At 35.9% G+C, this 16,616-nt stretch overlaps 5 protein-coding genes across 5 annotated transcripts; 1 reads left to right on the forward strand and 4 right to left on the reverse strand.

Moving 5' to 3' along the window:
- Nucleotides 1–211: 211 nt before the first annotated feature.
- Nucleotides 212–621, reverse strand: LOC133326906 (calphotin-like). The gene has a single exon (XM_061535519.1). The coding sequence runs from the start codon at nt 605–607 to the stop codon at nt 212–214; it is 396 nt and encodes a 131-aa protein (XP_061391503.1). The 5' UTR covers nt 608–621.
- Nucleotides 622–4,540: 3,919 nt separating this feature from the next.
- On the reverse strand, nt 4,541–5,017 carry LOC133326908 (larval cuticle protein F1-like). Its single transcript, XM_061535521.1, has 2 exons — nt 4,994–5,017; nt 4,541–4,924 (listed from the first exon to the last, which is right to left on the reverse strand). The coding sequence occupies exons 1-2, from the start codon at nt 5,003–5,005 to the stop codon at nt 4,541–4,543; spliced, it is 396 nt and encodes a 131-aa protein (XP_061391505.1). The 5' UTR covers nt 5,006–5,017.
- Nucleotides 5,018–10,473: 5,456 nt separating this feature from the next.
- Nucleotides 10,474–10,862, reverse strand: LOC133326909 (cuticle protein 16.5-like). Its single transcript, XM_061535522.1, has one exon. It carries the CDS (start codon nt 10,846–10,848, stop codon nt 10,474–10,476), a length of 375 nt encoding a protein of 124 aa, XP_061391506.1. The 5' UTR covers nt 10,849–10,862.
- Nucleotides 10,863–13,396: 2,534 nt separating this feature from the next.
- On the reverse strand, nt 13,397–13,865 carry LOC133326910 (cuticle protein 70, isoforms A and B-like). Its single transcript, XM_061535523.1, has 2 exons — nt 13,847–13,865; nt 13,397–13,777 (listed from the first exon to the last, which is right to left on the reverse strand). Exons 1-2 carry the CDS (start codon nt 13,856–13,858, stop codon nt 13,397–13,399), a joined length of 393 nt encoding a protein of 130 aa, XP_061391507.1. The 5' UTR covers nt 13,859–13,865.
- Nucleotides 13,866–14,390: 525 nt separating this feature from the next.
- LOC133326912 (calphotin-like) lies at nt 14,391–14,856 on the forward strand. The gene is made up of 2 exons (XM_061535524.1): nt 14,391–14,402; nt 14,473–14,856. The coding sequence occupies exons 1-2, from the start codon at nt 14,391–14,393 to the stop codon at nt 14,854–14,856; spliced, it is 396 nt and encodes a 131-aa protein (XP_061391508.1).
- Nucleotides 14,857–16,616: the final 1,760 nt, after the last annotated feature.

The following is a 16,616-nucleotide window of genomic DNA, read 5'->3' on the forward strand; positions in this document are numbered from 1 at the left end:
GCAGAATAGAGTTTCGTCACTCCAATTTCGATTATTCAGATTCCGATATAACTATTGTTTATCAGATTTAAGATAAATATACCAATTACAGTTAAACCATCCCCTTACATTCCCACCCCACAGGTTAAACTTAGTAATAAAATTCAACAACAAAATATATATACTTTATGGCTCGTCAATTATTTCGTTTATTTGTCATCAGAAGATCGATTTAAAAGAAAGCTGGAGCAGCGGCATAAGTCAAAGGTGCAGAGTAAGCAAAAGGAGCAGCATAAGTGGCAGCGTATTTGGCAACAACTGGAGCAGAGTAAGTGGCAGCAACTGGGGTGGTGTAAGCAGCAGCGACTGGGGCAGCGAAAGTCTTGGCAACAATGGGAGCGGCAACAGTCTTAGCTACAACAGGGGTGGCAACGGGAGCAACAACTGGAGCGGTGGCAATACCATTGTAGTTACGGGCAACATATTGGCTACTGGTGGCAGTAACGAAAGGTGCAGGAGCGGCAGCAACAACAGCAGCTGGAGCGGTGTAAGCCAAAGGAGTAACCAAACCGGGCTTGGCAGCAGCACAGGCAATGATGGCAAACAGAACAACGGCGAATTTGAACATTTTGATTTAGTTTTGGTTTTTCGAGAATGTGATTACTTCGATAAGTAAGAAATTTCTGATACTGAACTGGGAATTTAAGAAGCTATTTATAGTCAGTAACTTTGACTATTCTTTAATGTTTATAATACATAAAACGCCCATGTTTAATATGATGTACGTGCTGTATACCTATAATTGCTATACGTCATGAGAAATACCCAAAGCTAAACACAATTAAAATGTTGAACACATATATTGGAGCACATACGAGCTACTACATTATTTAGCTATTATTATTGAGGTAGGCTAACTAAACCAAATTCAATTCCCAAATTTATTTTAATTAGAAAGGAAATTAACACAAAAAATAATTTAATAATAATAACCAAGCATTATAGTTGGAGATTTTGTTTTCTGTTAAATTATATCAATAGCTTCAGATATATCGGACGAAAAGAATTTAACCGATTTTTATAACATTCCACAGTGTATTCTTGTACCATATCTTAGCAATGTGTGTTCAAAATGTCAAAGCTCAATCTAAAATATTACGAGTAATATATCCATTATAATTGCCTGTCATATTACACGCGCCGTCATATCCTTGACCTCTCAAAAATGTTGGACCCAAACCTATCCCGATTATTGTGCTTATTATGACGGTCGAGAATTATTTTTCTGTTAATCCTTCGTAGCAAAGAAAACTTTCTTTGACTTTTATAGATACCATGTCCAAAAATCCTTTACATATTGAAAGCTGCTTCTTTCGTCTGCTAAAACCGAAAAGAATACAAAACTTTAAACTTCTTCAACAATATACTTATGGATGTCTTCTCCAATTCTTTCTAATAACTTAGGTAGAGTGAGGAGTCCATGTGCTTAAATACAGTTTTTTCTTCAATCGCTCACAATGGTGGTTTCTAGGTATTGAACAATGTCAATAATATAGATCTCACTCGGGGAATTGATAACAACAGTCTGAAAACCCCATATGAGTTGAATCAGATATAATGTTCGGACAAATTCCGTCTTTAAGGCTAAGTGCAGCTTTGTCATTTAACTACTCAACATTCAGTAAAAATTAATTTTAAACACTTACCAAAAATTTTAATTAAGGGGACCCCCCTCATTCTCGGTTTCAAAAAATTTAATTTTGTATTTTAATTTAATTTGAACCTACACTTATTTAAGATTGTCCCTACAAAATTTCAAGTGAAAATCTTAACAATTTTTGAAAATATAGCCGATTTATTGTGTTAACATCAAGTGACAGCAAGAGGGATTCTCAAACTTTAAACTCGTTTTTTCTCCAAACAGTGGTTTTGCGAATAGCGGGCACGATAACTCAAAAACTAATAACACAATCGATTTCAAATTTTGGGACGTTTCTCGGTGAGTGTATAGGTCTCGTATGAACTAGGATAAAGCCAATCGATGACGATCTTCCTTATTTTTTTAACTTGGTTTGTGGTAAAAAATACGTGGTTTTTTATTTTCAAAGTTACGCCATTTTGTTAATTTTTGAGTGAAGTCAATAATCCTAGTTCATACGAGAGCCAGACAAGTACTCTTTCTAACACCGTTGGCATTTTCGGATTCCGATGTTCCAATGAGGAGTTATTATGCCCGCTATCAAAAATAAGGACTTTTCTTTGATCACAAAAAACAACAACAAAACAACAACAAACATTTTTTTGTAAATTATTTTTCTTCATTTTAAAATATTCAAATATATATGTGCGAAGTTTCAAACCTTTACAAGCACTGGTATTCATTTACCAGCCCATTTAAAATCTTAAAAATAAAAAATCGTAAATGGGGGGGGTCCCTTAATTGAAAAAATCTATATCAGATAGTCCACAGCAATTCGTTTTTGGTGCCAAAATTCGTTTAAGTGCCAAATACTGCTGGATTTACCCTATACGTTGTCAAAAACTACGGAAATATTTTTTTCATCTACACTTTGTTTACAAAAATACGTGGACAGACTGATAGGCGACCCGATGGACATGTTTGTAGCGACTAAAAAAGTATTCTAATAATATCCCCAGAAGAAAGAAGCACTTCATGTTAGATGCAAAAACATAATACTTGTACCACAGTGTGGTTTGTGCTATAAATAAACATAATTTTATAGATCAAACTTTGTAAAACCTCCACCCTGTGGCTTTGATTCTAATTATTTCTAAATCTGTCCTTCCTCGATATAGGGTCATGTCTTTATAGATTGTGGTGCGGATAAAGCTTTTTATTTACAAGACGTTCGAAATTCTATGAGAAGATCTCCAGCTCTTCTATATTAAAATAATACCACCAGATCTTCTATTTTAGAAGAAGACCTCCAGCTCTTCTATATTAGAAGAAGACCACCTACTCATCTATGAGACCACCAGCTCTTCTATCCTAAATTTGGAGAATGGCAAATTCTAATTAAAATTGATTGAAACGCTTCAAACTACAACATTTTGGCGACACATCAAATTCAGTTTGATATCACCAAATAGATTTAAAAACCCAGTGAGTGGAGCAGTATAGTCGGACGGGGCCGACCATACGATACCCTACACAACTACCACGGAACTCAAATTTTTTGCGGATGTATATTCCGAGCCTGAGCAATATTTCGTGATATTTGCACCCTCTTGCCCGATTAGTGGTAAACAGCACCTCTTCCTCACACTGACATATTTTCCGAATATTACGAGTATTCAGAACAGCTATTGTCCAGATTTCCTTCACCGTGGGTTGTGTTGTGATGTTCGGCTTTCATTTGTGGTCTATAGATCGACTCTATAATAACACAAAAAATTAAGTTTTCGGTCCACTTCATTCCAAAATTATTATCTGATCATCACCGAAAATTATAGGCGTTGTCCTTGACCATAACTGAAACCTCATGGAACATTTCAAAGCGATCAGCGCTATAGTTCCGCTCTCTAGAGTAATAATGGGTTACTAAATAATATACGAATACGGAGATACCTGTAAATATTTAGGTGTAACCCCCACATCCGAGCACATACTCCTCTTGGATATAATATAAACTTCTCGGGTCTATGTCCTTCAGTGGTAAATATATACGCTATATAATGCAAATTGTGTAATTTTTCACACAAAAGTCAGGGTCCATTTGACCCGCTAAATATTGACCGATCTTTATGAACACAGGCATGCTTTTTCTTCTCCATGTAAAAATTCGAGATGATTGGGTCATAATTGCGGCCTCTGGAGCTACCAGAAAAACCAACAAAAATGTAGTATTTGGTCCATTTCATCCCCTAAATATTAACCGATCTTTTCCAAAAACAATAGGGGTCTTCATTGGCCAGAACCCACCCTACATACAAAATTTCGTGAAGATTGGTCCATAACTGTGGCCTGTATCGTGTTTACAAATTATAATGGACAGACGGACGGACGGACACACATGTCTAGATCGACTCAGCTAGTCGAGATATGACGATCGGTATACTTAAAGGTGGGTAGGACCAATATTTCGCGGCGTTACAAACTTTTGGGGCTGCAAAAAGCTATAATACCCTGACAACATAGTTGTGTAGGGTATAATAACAGATCTTAAGTACAGAAAACATTTCAAAAACTAAGATCGGTGGACGTCGTTTGATGAGGGCTAAACCAATAAAAATGTTTATATTCGTTCGATTCAAATTTCGTTCGATTCAAATTTCACGAAAACAGACTGCAAATTTGTCACATCATATTTAGTTCAGAACAAATGTGATATTCCAATTGTGATCTTCTTATTTGAATTTCAGTGGTCCATCTATCATATATCCCGAGGATTGATGCGATAAATATTTTAAAAGTTATACTAAATTCTATAGGACCTAATTTATAGTTTCCATTGTTTTTATAAAATGTACAATTAAAAGACAATATGTATGCGTTGGTGTTTCGTCAGGTATATCGTTTATTTTTCATCAGGAGATCGATTTAAAAGAAAGCTGGAGCAGCGGCATAAGTCAAAGGTGCAGAGTACGCGAAAGGAGCAGCAAAACTGGCAGCGTATTTGGTAACAACTGGAGCAGAGTAAGCGGCAGCAACTGGGGTGGTGTAAGCAGCAGCGACTGGGGCAGCGAAAGTCTTGGCAACAATGGGAGCGGCAACAGTTTTTGCTACAACAGGGGTGGCTACGGGAGCTACAACTGGGGCGGTGGCAATGCCATTGTAGTTACGGGCAACATATTGGCTACTGGTGGCAGTAACGAAAGGTGCAGGGGCGGCAGCAACAACAGCAGCGGGAGCGGTGTAAGCCAAGGGAGTAACCAAACCAGGCTTGGCAGCAGCACAGGCAATGATGGCGAAGATGACAACGGCCTAAAATAAAGTATAAAATTTATTATTTTTTCAAATTTATTTGGAAGGCTATTGTTTCTTTCAACTTACGAATTTGAACATGTTGATTTGTTTTGTTTTTACTCTGAAATCTGAAGAACTTCTGATATCAAATCGTTGAAAGTTTTAATTATTTATAGTCAATTGCAAATGCTCAAAAATTATATACAATAATACCGTTATTTTACTGTATTCATTTGCAATATACTGAAAGACGGAATTCGAATTTCAATGAGTATCAACGAAGTACATTTAAATGCTTTAGACACCTAACCGAAGTACATGATCCGAATGTGATAACATTAGCATAGCATATTGTGATCAGTTGGTATGTATATGGATGTGTATCCTACGTACTACTGTGTATGTATTAATCATTAAATTAATTCAACGTAATTTTTGTTCTTGAAAATTTGAAAAAAAAAACCTTTCAGTTGATTGTTTTTTCCATTTTTTCGAATTCCAACCCAAAACAAGGGTAGAGTAGTACACTTTTGTGGGTGAATCATATTTATATAAATAGAATAATAACATTAGTTAACCAGACTGACTGATATTTTAAGCTTCGATTACTAGAGAAAACTTTCGTTATAATCTATATTAATAAAAGAGTAAAGTGATTGCTGACTGACTTAAAAAAACTGAGGCTAGAATTATGAAATTTGGGGTGACGGTCACTCTTTGTCCGAAGGTGTCAGAAGGATTTTTTGAAAATTCGTACAAGAACGGCACGAAAAGTAGTGAATTTGGTACCATTTGTATTTTGGGAACCGGTAAAAGTAGAGCTTTTTAATTTGGAATGAGGTTACTTATGAATTGTAGGACAGATGTACCAAAGGGTTTTTGGAAATTCAAAATATAAGTATCCGAAATGTACTAAATTTATTAGAATTTCGTAGCATGTGAACGGATTGAGCTAAAAATTATAATGCGAATCCAGAAGTAGGAACGATGTAAACGAAAAGGTACTAAATTTGGTACAATTTGAAGTTGAAGGAACGGATGGAGTTGCAAGGATTGGGATATGTAGAAAGTTTTGGAAATTCGTACTAATGCGTTCTAAATGTTACTAAATTTCGTATAATTTGGATTTAGGTGAAACGATAGGGCTGGAATGCTGACATTGGGAAATAAGGTTTCCACTGGTTGTATGATAAAGGTAGTTATAGAAATTTATACTCATGTGTAATAAATAGTACTAAATTTGATATAATTTTAATTAAGGTGATCCGATCGAGCTGGAATCCTGAAAATTGGCATTTAGATTACTGTTGGAGTGTAAAGTTAGGATACGAAGTTTTGGAAATTCGCACATATGTGTACTAAATTCGAATCTGGGTGAACTGGAATCCTGAAATTTGGAAATGGTTTTGGGTAAACCTATAGAGCTCGAATCATAAACTGTTGAATTAGTTTTGGAAATAAGTACTACAAGATACAAAAGGTAATAAATTCTACCGAATTTGCTATAAAGCTATATTTCTCTTGCGGTCAGAATCGGGGTGTAGTGTTGTGATATGGAGGTAGTTTTGGAAATACGTACTATAAGAGAACAAAGGTATTAAAGGGTAGGTTGATTAATTCTTCTGACATGTGTAGATTTCTGTGACAAAAAAAGGTATTTTCATACATCCACTAACGAAGTAGCGGGCATATGCTAGCGTTCTCGAGTGATTATAATGTCCATACTAATTAATATAGCACTGATTAACAACATTACCATCCATTTGTAAAATGTTGAGATTTGTCAATCATACGTGTGATTTCTAGAGTAATTAAAAAACTAAAATAAAGCAGTTGGTACATGTAATAATCTTAATATTACCCGATGAACATGAAATATACGTTTATCTTAAGAACGGTTACAGATGCCGTTTTCAAAATTTGAATAACGAAGGTCTGAATACACACCATCCATACAAAAAATGAGCATATACGATCAACGGAATTGCACTTTTTACCTCACTGCATTTTAAAAGTTAGCATATTGAAAATTGAAAATATTTTGTTTGTAGACTCTAAAAATGCTGAAAAGATTTTCTGAGATGTTCACAGAACATCATAACATGCCCTGGGTATAACATATGCTATCTAAACTTCTAAGATTTTCCGAGGATGCGGTGTTATAACATCGAACGTAATCATACCTCAAAAATTATAAACATGTAGTTTGTGTATCTCTTAAGTACGGTTACAGGTACCGACTTCAAACTATTGCTGAGTAATGTGAGTGTAAATACGCATCATCCACACAACATGACCGCAACATGACAAGGGAAAATGCATACCTCATTGCGTTTAAATCTATACGTACAAAATAGAAAACATATTGTTTGTGGACTCAAAAACCACTAAACGGATTTCACTAAAATGTTCATAGTAAGTCAAGCGATCCCATAGAAGTAACATAGGTTAGATAAAAAAATATGATTGAGTAACATGGATACAAATACTGAGGATATATTTTCGAACGATGAGGATATATTACATATATAAGTATGCATGTATATTGAAATAAAAATTGTGTAAAATAAAAAAAAAATTAAAAATGTTAAAAAAATGGTTGACATTTTCCATTTTTGTCAGTTTGTGAAAACTTATTTATTTTGAACAAAATCAAACAAAATAGTTCCGTTCCAGAACCTAACAGAATCTACTCATTTTACATGTTTTGCAACTTTTTACTAGAAAACCGTCCCTCAACCCACAAAACTAGTAAAACATTTACTCAAATTTAAGAGAGCACAAAACAAAATGGCTTTCTCTTTGAAAACTTTTTACTCGAGAAATTTGGTCGAGTAAAAATGGTAATCAGGAATACCTACTTCTGATTGGCTGTTATGTTGATTTTGAAGTATTGCCATCTAATTTTGGGATATTTACTAGATTTGCGTTCCTGAACTTTTAAAATTATTTTGTACTCTGAGAGCAATTTTGAAATATTTCCCTTTTACTAGATTTACTATTAAACCAGTGAGCGGAACAGTATAGTCGGACGGGGCCGACCATACGATACCCTACACAACTTCCATGAAAATCTAACTTTCTGTGGTTCTATATTCTGAGATTGGGCAATATTTTGCGATCTTTGCACACTTTTGACTGGCTAGAGGTCAGAAAATGTTACTAATAATCAGTACAGCCCCTCTAATTACTTGTCCAGATTCCCTTCACCGTGGGTTGTGTTGTGATGTTCGGCTTTCGACAAGAAAATTACAAGTAATTAAGTTTTCGGTCCACTTCATCCGAAAAATTATTATCTGATCATCACCTAACATTTTAGGCGTTGTCCTTGACCATAACTGGAACCTCATGGAACATTTCAAAGCGATCAGCGCTATACTTCCGTCCTCCAGTGTGGTAATAGGATACTTAATAATATATGAATACGTAAGCACCTGTAAATATTTAATTGTAACTCCCGTATCCGAGTACCTACGACAACATAATTGGTATCAATTTAAAGGTCAACCACTCCTCTCGGATATACTATCAACTTCTCGGGTCTATGTCCTTCAGTGGTAAATATATACACTATAGAATTCAAATTTTGTAATTTTTCACACAAAAGTTAGAGTCCATTTGACCCGCTAAATATTGACCGATCTTTAACAAAACAGGCATGCTTATTCTTTGACCCGGTCCCCTTCTCCATGCAAAAATTCGCGGTGTTTGGGCCATAATTTCGGCCTCTGGAGAGACCAGAAAATCAGACAAAAATAAAATTTTTGGTCCATTTCATCCCCTAAATATTAACCGATCTTTTCCCAAAACAATAGGGGTCTTCATTGGCCAGAACCCATCCTACATGCAAAATTTCGTGAAGATTGGTCCATAACTGTGGCCTGTATCGTGTTTACAAATTATAATGGACAGACGGACGGACACACATGTCTAGATCGACTCAGCTAGTCGAGATATGACGATCGGTATACTTAAAGGTGGGTCTAGGACCAATATTTCGCGGCGTTACAAACTTTTGGGGCTGCACAAAGCTTTAATACCCTGACAACATAGTTGTGTAGGGTATAAAAAGTACTGGAACAGACCAATTATAATTATACCCTACACAACTATGTTGTCAGGGTATTATAGCTTTGTGCAGCCCCAAAAGTTTGTAACGCCGCGAAATATTGGTCCTAGACCCACCTTTAAGTATACCGATCGTCATATCTCGACTAGCTGAGTCGATCTAGACATGTGTGTCCGTCCGTCCGTCTGTCCATTATAATTTGTAAACACGATACAGGCCACAGTTATGGACCAATCTTCACGAAATTTTGCATGTAGGATGGGTTCTGTAGGATGGGTTCTGAAGACCCCTATTGTTTTTGGGAAAGATCGGTTAATATTTAGGGGATGAAATGGACCAAATACTAAATTTTTGTCGGTTTTTCTGGTCGCTCCAGAGGCCGCAATAATGGCTCGAACATCTTGAAATTTTGCATGGAGAAGGGGATCGGGCCAAATAAAAGGCATGCATGTTTTGATAAAGATCGGTCAATATTTAGCGGGTCAAATGGACCCAGACTTTTGTGTGAAAAATTACAAAATTTGTAATCTATAGCGTATATATTTGTCCCTGATGGACATAGACCCGAGAAGTTGATTTTATATCCAAGAGGAGTGGTTGACCTTTAAATTAATACCAATTATATAGTTGTATGTGCTCGGATGTGGGAGTTATACCCAAATATTTACAGGTATCTCCGTATACGTATATTATTGAGTAATCCATTACCATACTGGAGGGCGGAAATATGGCGCTGATCGCTTTGAAATGTACCATGAGGTTCCAGTTATGGACAACGCCTATAATTTTCGATGATCGGATAATAATTTTGGGATGAAGTGGACCGAAAACTTAATTTTTTGTATTATTTTCCAGTCGATCTATAGACCACAAATGAAAGCCGAACATCACAACACAACCCACGGTGAAGGGTTGTCAGTGTCAGGAAGAGGTGCTGTTTACCTCTAATCGGGCAAGAGGGTGCACATATCAAGAAATATTGCCCAGGCTCGGAATAAACATCCGCAGAAAATTTGAGTTCCGTGGTAGTTGTGTAGGGTATCGTATGGTCGGCCCCGTCCGACTATACTGCTCCGCTCACTGGTTTTTGAATTGTTGTTACTTTGCGAACAAATTGTGTTTCAAGAAAACAAAAATTACCACCATTACAGAAAACAGCGAATCATTAAATAACTACTATACACCTACTACAACATGGATATTTCACACTTTTTTGTAGTTTTATAAATATTCCAGGGTTTACCAAATTTTAAAATTAAACTTAGTAAATATTGCAGCTGATGCTTACTTATTGATCATACCTAAATTTTAATTTGATAACTTCAGCAGGGGCAGCGAAGCCCCACGGGTCCCGCTAGTATACCTATAATATTTAAATAATCGATTTATTTTCCCTCCCCACAAGTTAAATTTAGAACGAGTAATAAAATTCAACAACAAAATATATATACTTTATGGCTCGTCAATTATTTCGTTTATTTTTCATCAGAAGATCGATTTAAAAGAAAGCTGGAGCAGCGGCATAAGTCAACGGTGCAGAGTAAGCGAAAGGAGCAGCATAAGTGGCAGCGTATTTGGCAACAACTGGAGCAGAGTAAGCGGCAGCAGCGACTGGGGCAGCGAAAGTCTTGGCAACAATGGGAGCAGCAACAGTTTTGGCTACAACAGGGGCAGCAACGGGAGCAACAACTGGGGCGGTGGCAATACCATTGTAGTTGCGAGCAACATATTGGCTACTGGTGGCAGTAACCAATGGAGCTGGGGCGGCAGCAACAACAGCAGCGGGTGCGGTGTAAGCCAAAGGAGTAACCAAACCGGGCTTGGCAGCAGCACAGGCAATGATGGCGAACAGGACAACGGTGAATTTGAACATTTTGATTTAGTTTTGGTTTTTCGCGAATGTTATTACTTCGATAAGTAAGAAACTTCTGATACTGAATTGTGAATTTATGAAGCTATTTATAGTCAGTACATTTTTCTATTCTTCAATGGTTATAACACATAAAATGTTCATGTTTAATTTAATGTACATACGTGTTGTATACCTATAATTGATGTACGTCATGAGAAATACCCAAAGCTAAACATAATTAAAATGTTGAACACATATATTGGAGCACATACGAGCTAATACATGATTTAGCTATTATTATTGAGGTAGGCTAAATAAACCAAATTTATTATAATTCGGAAGGAAATCAACACAAATAATAATTAATTCAAACCTACACTAATTCAAGATTGTCCCTATAAAATTTCATGTAAAAATTCAAGAACTCTTGAGGACATACCCGATTTATTGTGTCAGCATCAAGTGACGGCAAGAGTGATTCTCAAACTTTAAATGGGTTTTCTCAAAACAGTGTTTTTATGAATGGCGGGCACGATAACTCAAAAACTACTAATCCAATAGGTTCCAAATTTGTACACGTTTACCTGTGAGCGTATAGCTATCGTATGAACTAGGATAAATCCCATCGGCCAAAATCTCCCTTATTTTTCAACTAGTTCGTGGTGATAAATATGTCATTTTCCAAAAAAAAAATTATTTCAAAGTTGCGCCATTTTTTAATTTTGTGCGAAGTCAATAATCCTAGTTCATACGAGAGCCACACATGTACTCTTTCTAATGCCATTGGAATTTTCGGATTTCGATGTTCCAGTGAGGAGTTATGATGCCCGCCATCAAAAGTAAGGTCTTCAATATATTTAACCAAAGCATTATAGTTGGAGGTTTAGTTTTCTGTTGACTTATATCAATATCGGACGAAAAAAACGTTAACCGATTTTTATCAATTTAACCAGTGTGTTCTTGTACCATATCTTAGCAATGTATGTTCAAAATGTCACAGCTCCATCTAAAATATTACGAGGACTACCTTTATATATAATAGAGCTTAGTATTAAGTGAGTGAGTGAGTGACTGACAGATCATCGCCCAGCCGAAACGGCTAAAGCTATAAACTTGAAATCTTGAGTGTGGGTTGTTGTTGATGTGAAGGCGTGGGATAGGGCTGGGTTTTTTTGGAAATCCGAACTAGAAGGTATGAAAAGTACTAAAATGTACCAAATACGGTACTCTTTGTATTAGGTGAACGGGAAGAAATTTGGAATGTGGGTCACTGATGGAATGTTAGAAAGATGTGTAAGAGGGTTTTTGGAAATTCGATCTATAATTGTACGAAAAGTACTAAAATTTACTAAATTTAGTTCTAATTGTATATATATATATGTATATAACTATAATCGTGAAATTTTTTAAGGAATACAGGTTGGGAGTGGTGTTGATGTATGGAAAAGGTTTAAGAAATTAGTACTTATGTGTATAAAAAGTACAAAATGGTACTTTAGCTGGAGTTTTCAAATTTGGGATTAAAATGGCTGTTGGAGTGTAGGTTTGAGGTAGCATAGAAAATTCAAACTTATGAGCACGGAAAGTACTAAATGGTATTAAATATGGTACAACTTAGATCTATGTGGACGGAAAGGGCTGGGACCCCAAAATGTATGATTAAAATGACTGCTGGAGTGTTGAATTTAGGAAGTTTTTTGGTTTACAATTATTAAAATTACGAATACTATCTGAAAGGAGGATTGAGGTAGTTTTGGAAATTCGTACTATTCGTACTCATAGGTATGAGATGTATGATGATATGTGGGAATAGAAGTGGAATTCGGATTTATAGTACAAAAATTATATTGTATTGTTTATTTGTTTTGTGTCCCCTTTCCGCATACAACGTAGCGGACACTTCGCTAGTTACCAATAAATTAAAAAAAAATTCGTTTATTTCCATTTTTCAGTACATTCTCATATGGTTCACGAGATACTTCATTCGCTGATTTACTTGAGGAATTTTGAAACTAATCTGACTTTTTAATTAAAAACAGTCGTGGGGTTTTTATGTAGTGTATATGTATAAATAATAATTGAGTATTTGAAACACTATTGTATAATCGGACGAAAATATATTTGGGAGATATATCGACGCCTCCGAAGAATAGTATGCTAAGTCTGAAAAGTGAGTTTTTCAGTAGAAGCTTTCAAAGTATGGAAGTTTCTTGGAACTTACGTGCCATGCTAAGTACATTTTTGCCTATAACTTTGGTTTGGATTGGCCGATGATTACCAAAATTTCAGAGAATTCAAATTAAGGACCGTAGTATCTAAAAACGTAGTATAACAAACGTTCGTTTCAATAGGTTATGTTCTTATGCCAAATATATTAGCTGTGCCAAATGCGATATCATTTGCATTATAAATACAACATGTACAATATTTAAAAATACTTGGACAAGAAGCCGATTTTTATTCGGCACAAGTTAATCATAGAATCAGTATTAAACTTCAACAAAGAAAACAAAATAAGAACTTTTGTGGTTCGTCAATTATTTCGTTTATTTATAATCAGAAGATCCATTTAGAAGAAAGCTGGAGCAGCGGCATAAGTCAAGGGTGCAGAGTAAGCGAAAGGAGCAGCATAAGTGGCAGCGTATTTGGCAACCAAGGGGGTAGAGTAGGCGGCGGCAACTGGGGTGGTATAAGCAGCGACTGGGGCGGCGAAAGTCTTGGCAACAATGGGAGCGGCAACAGTCTTGGCTACAACAGGGGCGGCAACGGGAGCAACAACTGGAGCGGTGGCAATACCATTGTAGTTACGAGCAACATATTGGCTACTGGTGGCAGTAACGAAAGGTGCAGGGGCGGCAGCAACAACAGCGGCGGGAGCGGTGTAAGCCAAAGGAGTAACCAAACCAGGCTTGGCAGCAGCACAGGCAATGACGGCGAAGATGACAACGGCCTAAAACAGATGATATAATTTATTATTTATTTAAAATCTATTAAGAGCCAGCTTTTTCTTTCAACTTACGAATTTGAACATTTTGTTTTTTTAGGTTTGAATTTGTATTTACTCTGAAATTTAGAGAACTTCTGATATCATTTTGTTAAAACATTTAACTATTTATAGTATCTTTCCAGAGTCCGAAACATATTTACAATAATACGGTTATTTTACCGCATTAATTTGCAATTGAATTGACGACGAAATCCGAATTTAAATTGGACTCAATTATATTCACATTCATGTCTGCGGCGTACATACACAGGTGTGTAAAAACACATACAACAAAAAGAGTATATTAAAATTGTGATGAGGAACTGGTTTGGATTACCTACTACCGTTTTTGTATTTAGCATGCAATTCAAAAAACATTCTTTGTGTTCTTGAAATTTAAAAGTAAATTTTATTAAATGCTGCATAATCTGTTACTCATATTCCAATTTTTGTTTGTCCATTTAATTACAAATTAATACCTTAAAATAAGTATAAATAGTTAACTGTTTTAACAATATGATATCAGAAGTTCTCTAAATTTCAGAGTAAACACAAATCCAGAACCAAACAAATCAAAATGTTCAAATTCGTAAGTTAAAACAACAATTTAATGTAAATGTAATTTCGAAACTTAATAAATTGTTTTATTATCATTTTAGGCCGTTGTCATCCTCGCCATCATTGCCTGTGCTGCTGCCAAGCCTGGTTTGGTTACTCCTTTGGCTTATACCGCTCCCGCTGCTGTTGTTGCTACCGCTCCTGCACCTTTGGTTACTGCCACCAGTAGCCAATATGTTGCCCGTAACTACAATGGTATTGCCACTGCTCCAATTGTTGCTCCCGTTGCCGCTCCTGTTGTAGCCAAGACTGTTGCCTCTCCCATTGTTGCCAAGACTTTCGCCGCCCCAGTCGCTGCTGCTTACACCACCCCAGTTGCCGCCGCCTACTCTACCCCAGTGGTTGCCAAATATGCTGCTACTTATGCTGCTCCTTTCGCTTACTCTGCACCTTTGACTTATGCCGCTGCACCAGCTTTCTTTTAAATGAATCTTCTGATGAAAAATAAACGAAACACTTGATGAACCAACAACGTATACAAATTGTCTTTTTATTGTATATTTTATAAAAAAAAATGTAAACGATAAATTAGGTCATATTGAACATTGTATAACTCTTACAATATTTATCGCATCTATCGTCGGGATATATGAAAGATGGACCACTGAAATTCAAATAAGAATTATACCATTGGAATATCACATTAGTTCTGAACTAAATATGATGTGACAAAAACGCAGCCTGTTTCCATGAAATTTTAATGGAACGAATTTGAGTCAAACATTGATTTGTTGAGGCAATTACTATGTTTTTATTATACCCTTCACCACACTGTGGTACAGGGTATTAATCTTTGTGCATATGTTTGTAACAGGCAAAAGGGAACGAGATAGATACAAGATTCCTTTTTATAATATCACTTTTTATAATATCCATGTTAAACAGTAAACAAAGTACAGGTCGCATTTATGATCCGAATTGGATGAAATTTGGCCTATGTCACTTATTTGGCCCAAAGACAAACCCTATTGTAATTGAGAAAAATCGGTCCAGATTTAGATATAGCTCCCATATATATTTTCGTCCGATTTAATGTAAATGGTGTACCAATGTCCCTATATATCGTTCGATATTCATGAAATTTGTCATAGCGTGATAAATTATGTCTAGAATGATGTGAGTTAAATTTCCTGGAAATCGGTCCAGATTTAGATATAGCTCCCAAATATATTTTCGTCCGATTTAAGGTAAATGGTGCACCAAAGTCCCTACATATCTTTCGATCTGCACGAAATTTGGCACAGCGTAAGTAATTAGGTCTAGATGGATGTGTGTTAAGTTTTCTGAAAATCGGTTCAGATTTAGATATAGCTTCCATATATATTTTCGTCCGATTTAAGGTAAATGTTGCACCAAAGTACCTATATATGTTTCGATTTGCACGAAATTTGGCATAGCGTACTGAATTAAGTCTCGAACGATGTGTGTACAATTTCTTGAAAATTGGTTCAGATTTAGATATAGCTCCCATATATATTTTCGTCCGATTTTATGTAAATGGTGCACCAAAGTCAATATATATCTTTCGATTTGCACGAAATTTGACATAGCGTACTGAATTGATACTAGAATGATGTGTGCAAAGTTTCGTGACAATCGGTTCAGATTTAGATATAGCTTCCATATATATTTTCGTCCGATTTTATGTAATTGGTGCACCAAAGTCCCTATGTATCTTTCGATTTGCACGAATTTTGGTATAGGTTACTGAATTAAGTCTAGAATGATGTTGCTAAGCTTCGTGAAAAGATCCATAGCTAGGCCGATTGACACAACGCACTGATGTAATATAGATTAGTCTCTGGAACTTTCTCTGAAATCAGTTCAGATATATTCTACATATATTAGGATACATATGTAGAATATACCCAAAGTGGTGAAGGGTATCATATAGTCGGCCCAGTCCGACTTTACTACTTTCCTTACTGGTTTTGTTTGCTGACGAATTGCCGACAGTAACTCAAATTATTAGCTGAATAAATGTATTAAGAATGCAGACACATTTCTTGGTTTAATACTTATCAAACGACGTCCACCGATGTAAGTTTTTGACACATATCAGTACTTAATATTTGGTAGCATCAAGCTGAATTTGTAGGGTCTTTAGGGTTCTCTATACAAAGTTTAGCCCGTCCGGACTGAACGATTTTTTTATAGCTATAGAGATTGGATCATACAGGTTCAT

This window comes from Musca vetustissima, unplaced genomic scaffold, assembly GCF_032173495.1.
Source record: "Musca vetustissima isolate MV318-11 ecotype Yass unplaced genomic scaffold, APGP_CSIRO_Mvet_v1 utg316662, whole genome shotgun sequence".
Taxonomy (NCBI): domain Eukaryota; kingdom Metazoa; phylum Arthropoda; class Insecta; order Diptera; family Muscidae; genus Musca; species Musca vetustissima.

What these genes read in the sequence shown, in the direction of transcription:
- LOC133326906 (XM_061535519.1), bottom strand. Translation starts at nt 607, where the DNA reads ATGTTCAAATTCGCCGTTGTTCTGTTTGCCATCATTGCCTGTGCTGCT.
- LOC133326909 (XM_061535522.1), bottom strand. Translation starts at nt 10,848, where the DNA reads ATGTTCAAATTCACCGTTGTCCTGTTCGCCATCATTGCCTGTGCTGCT.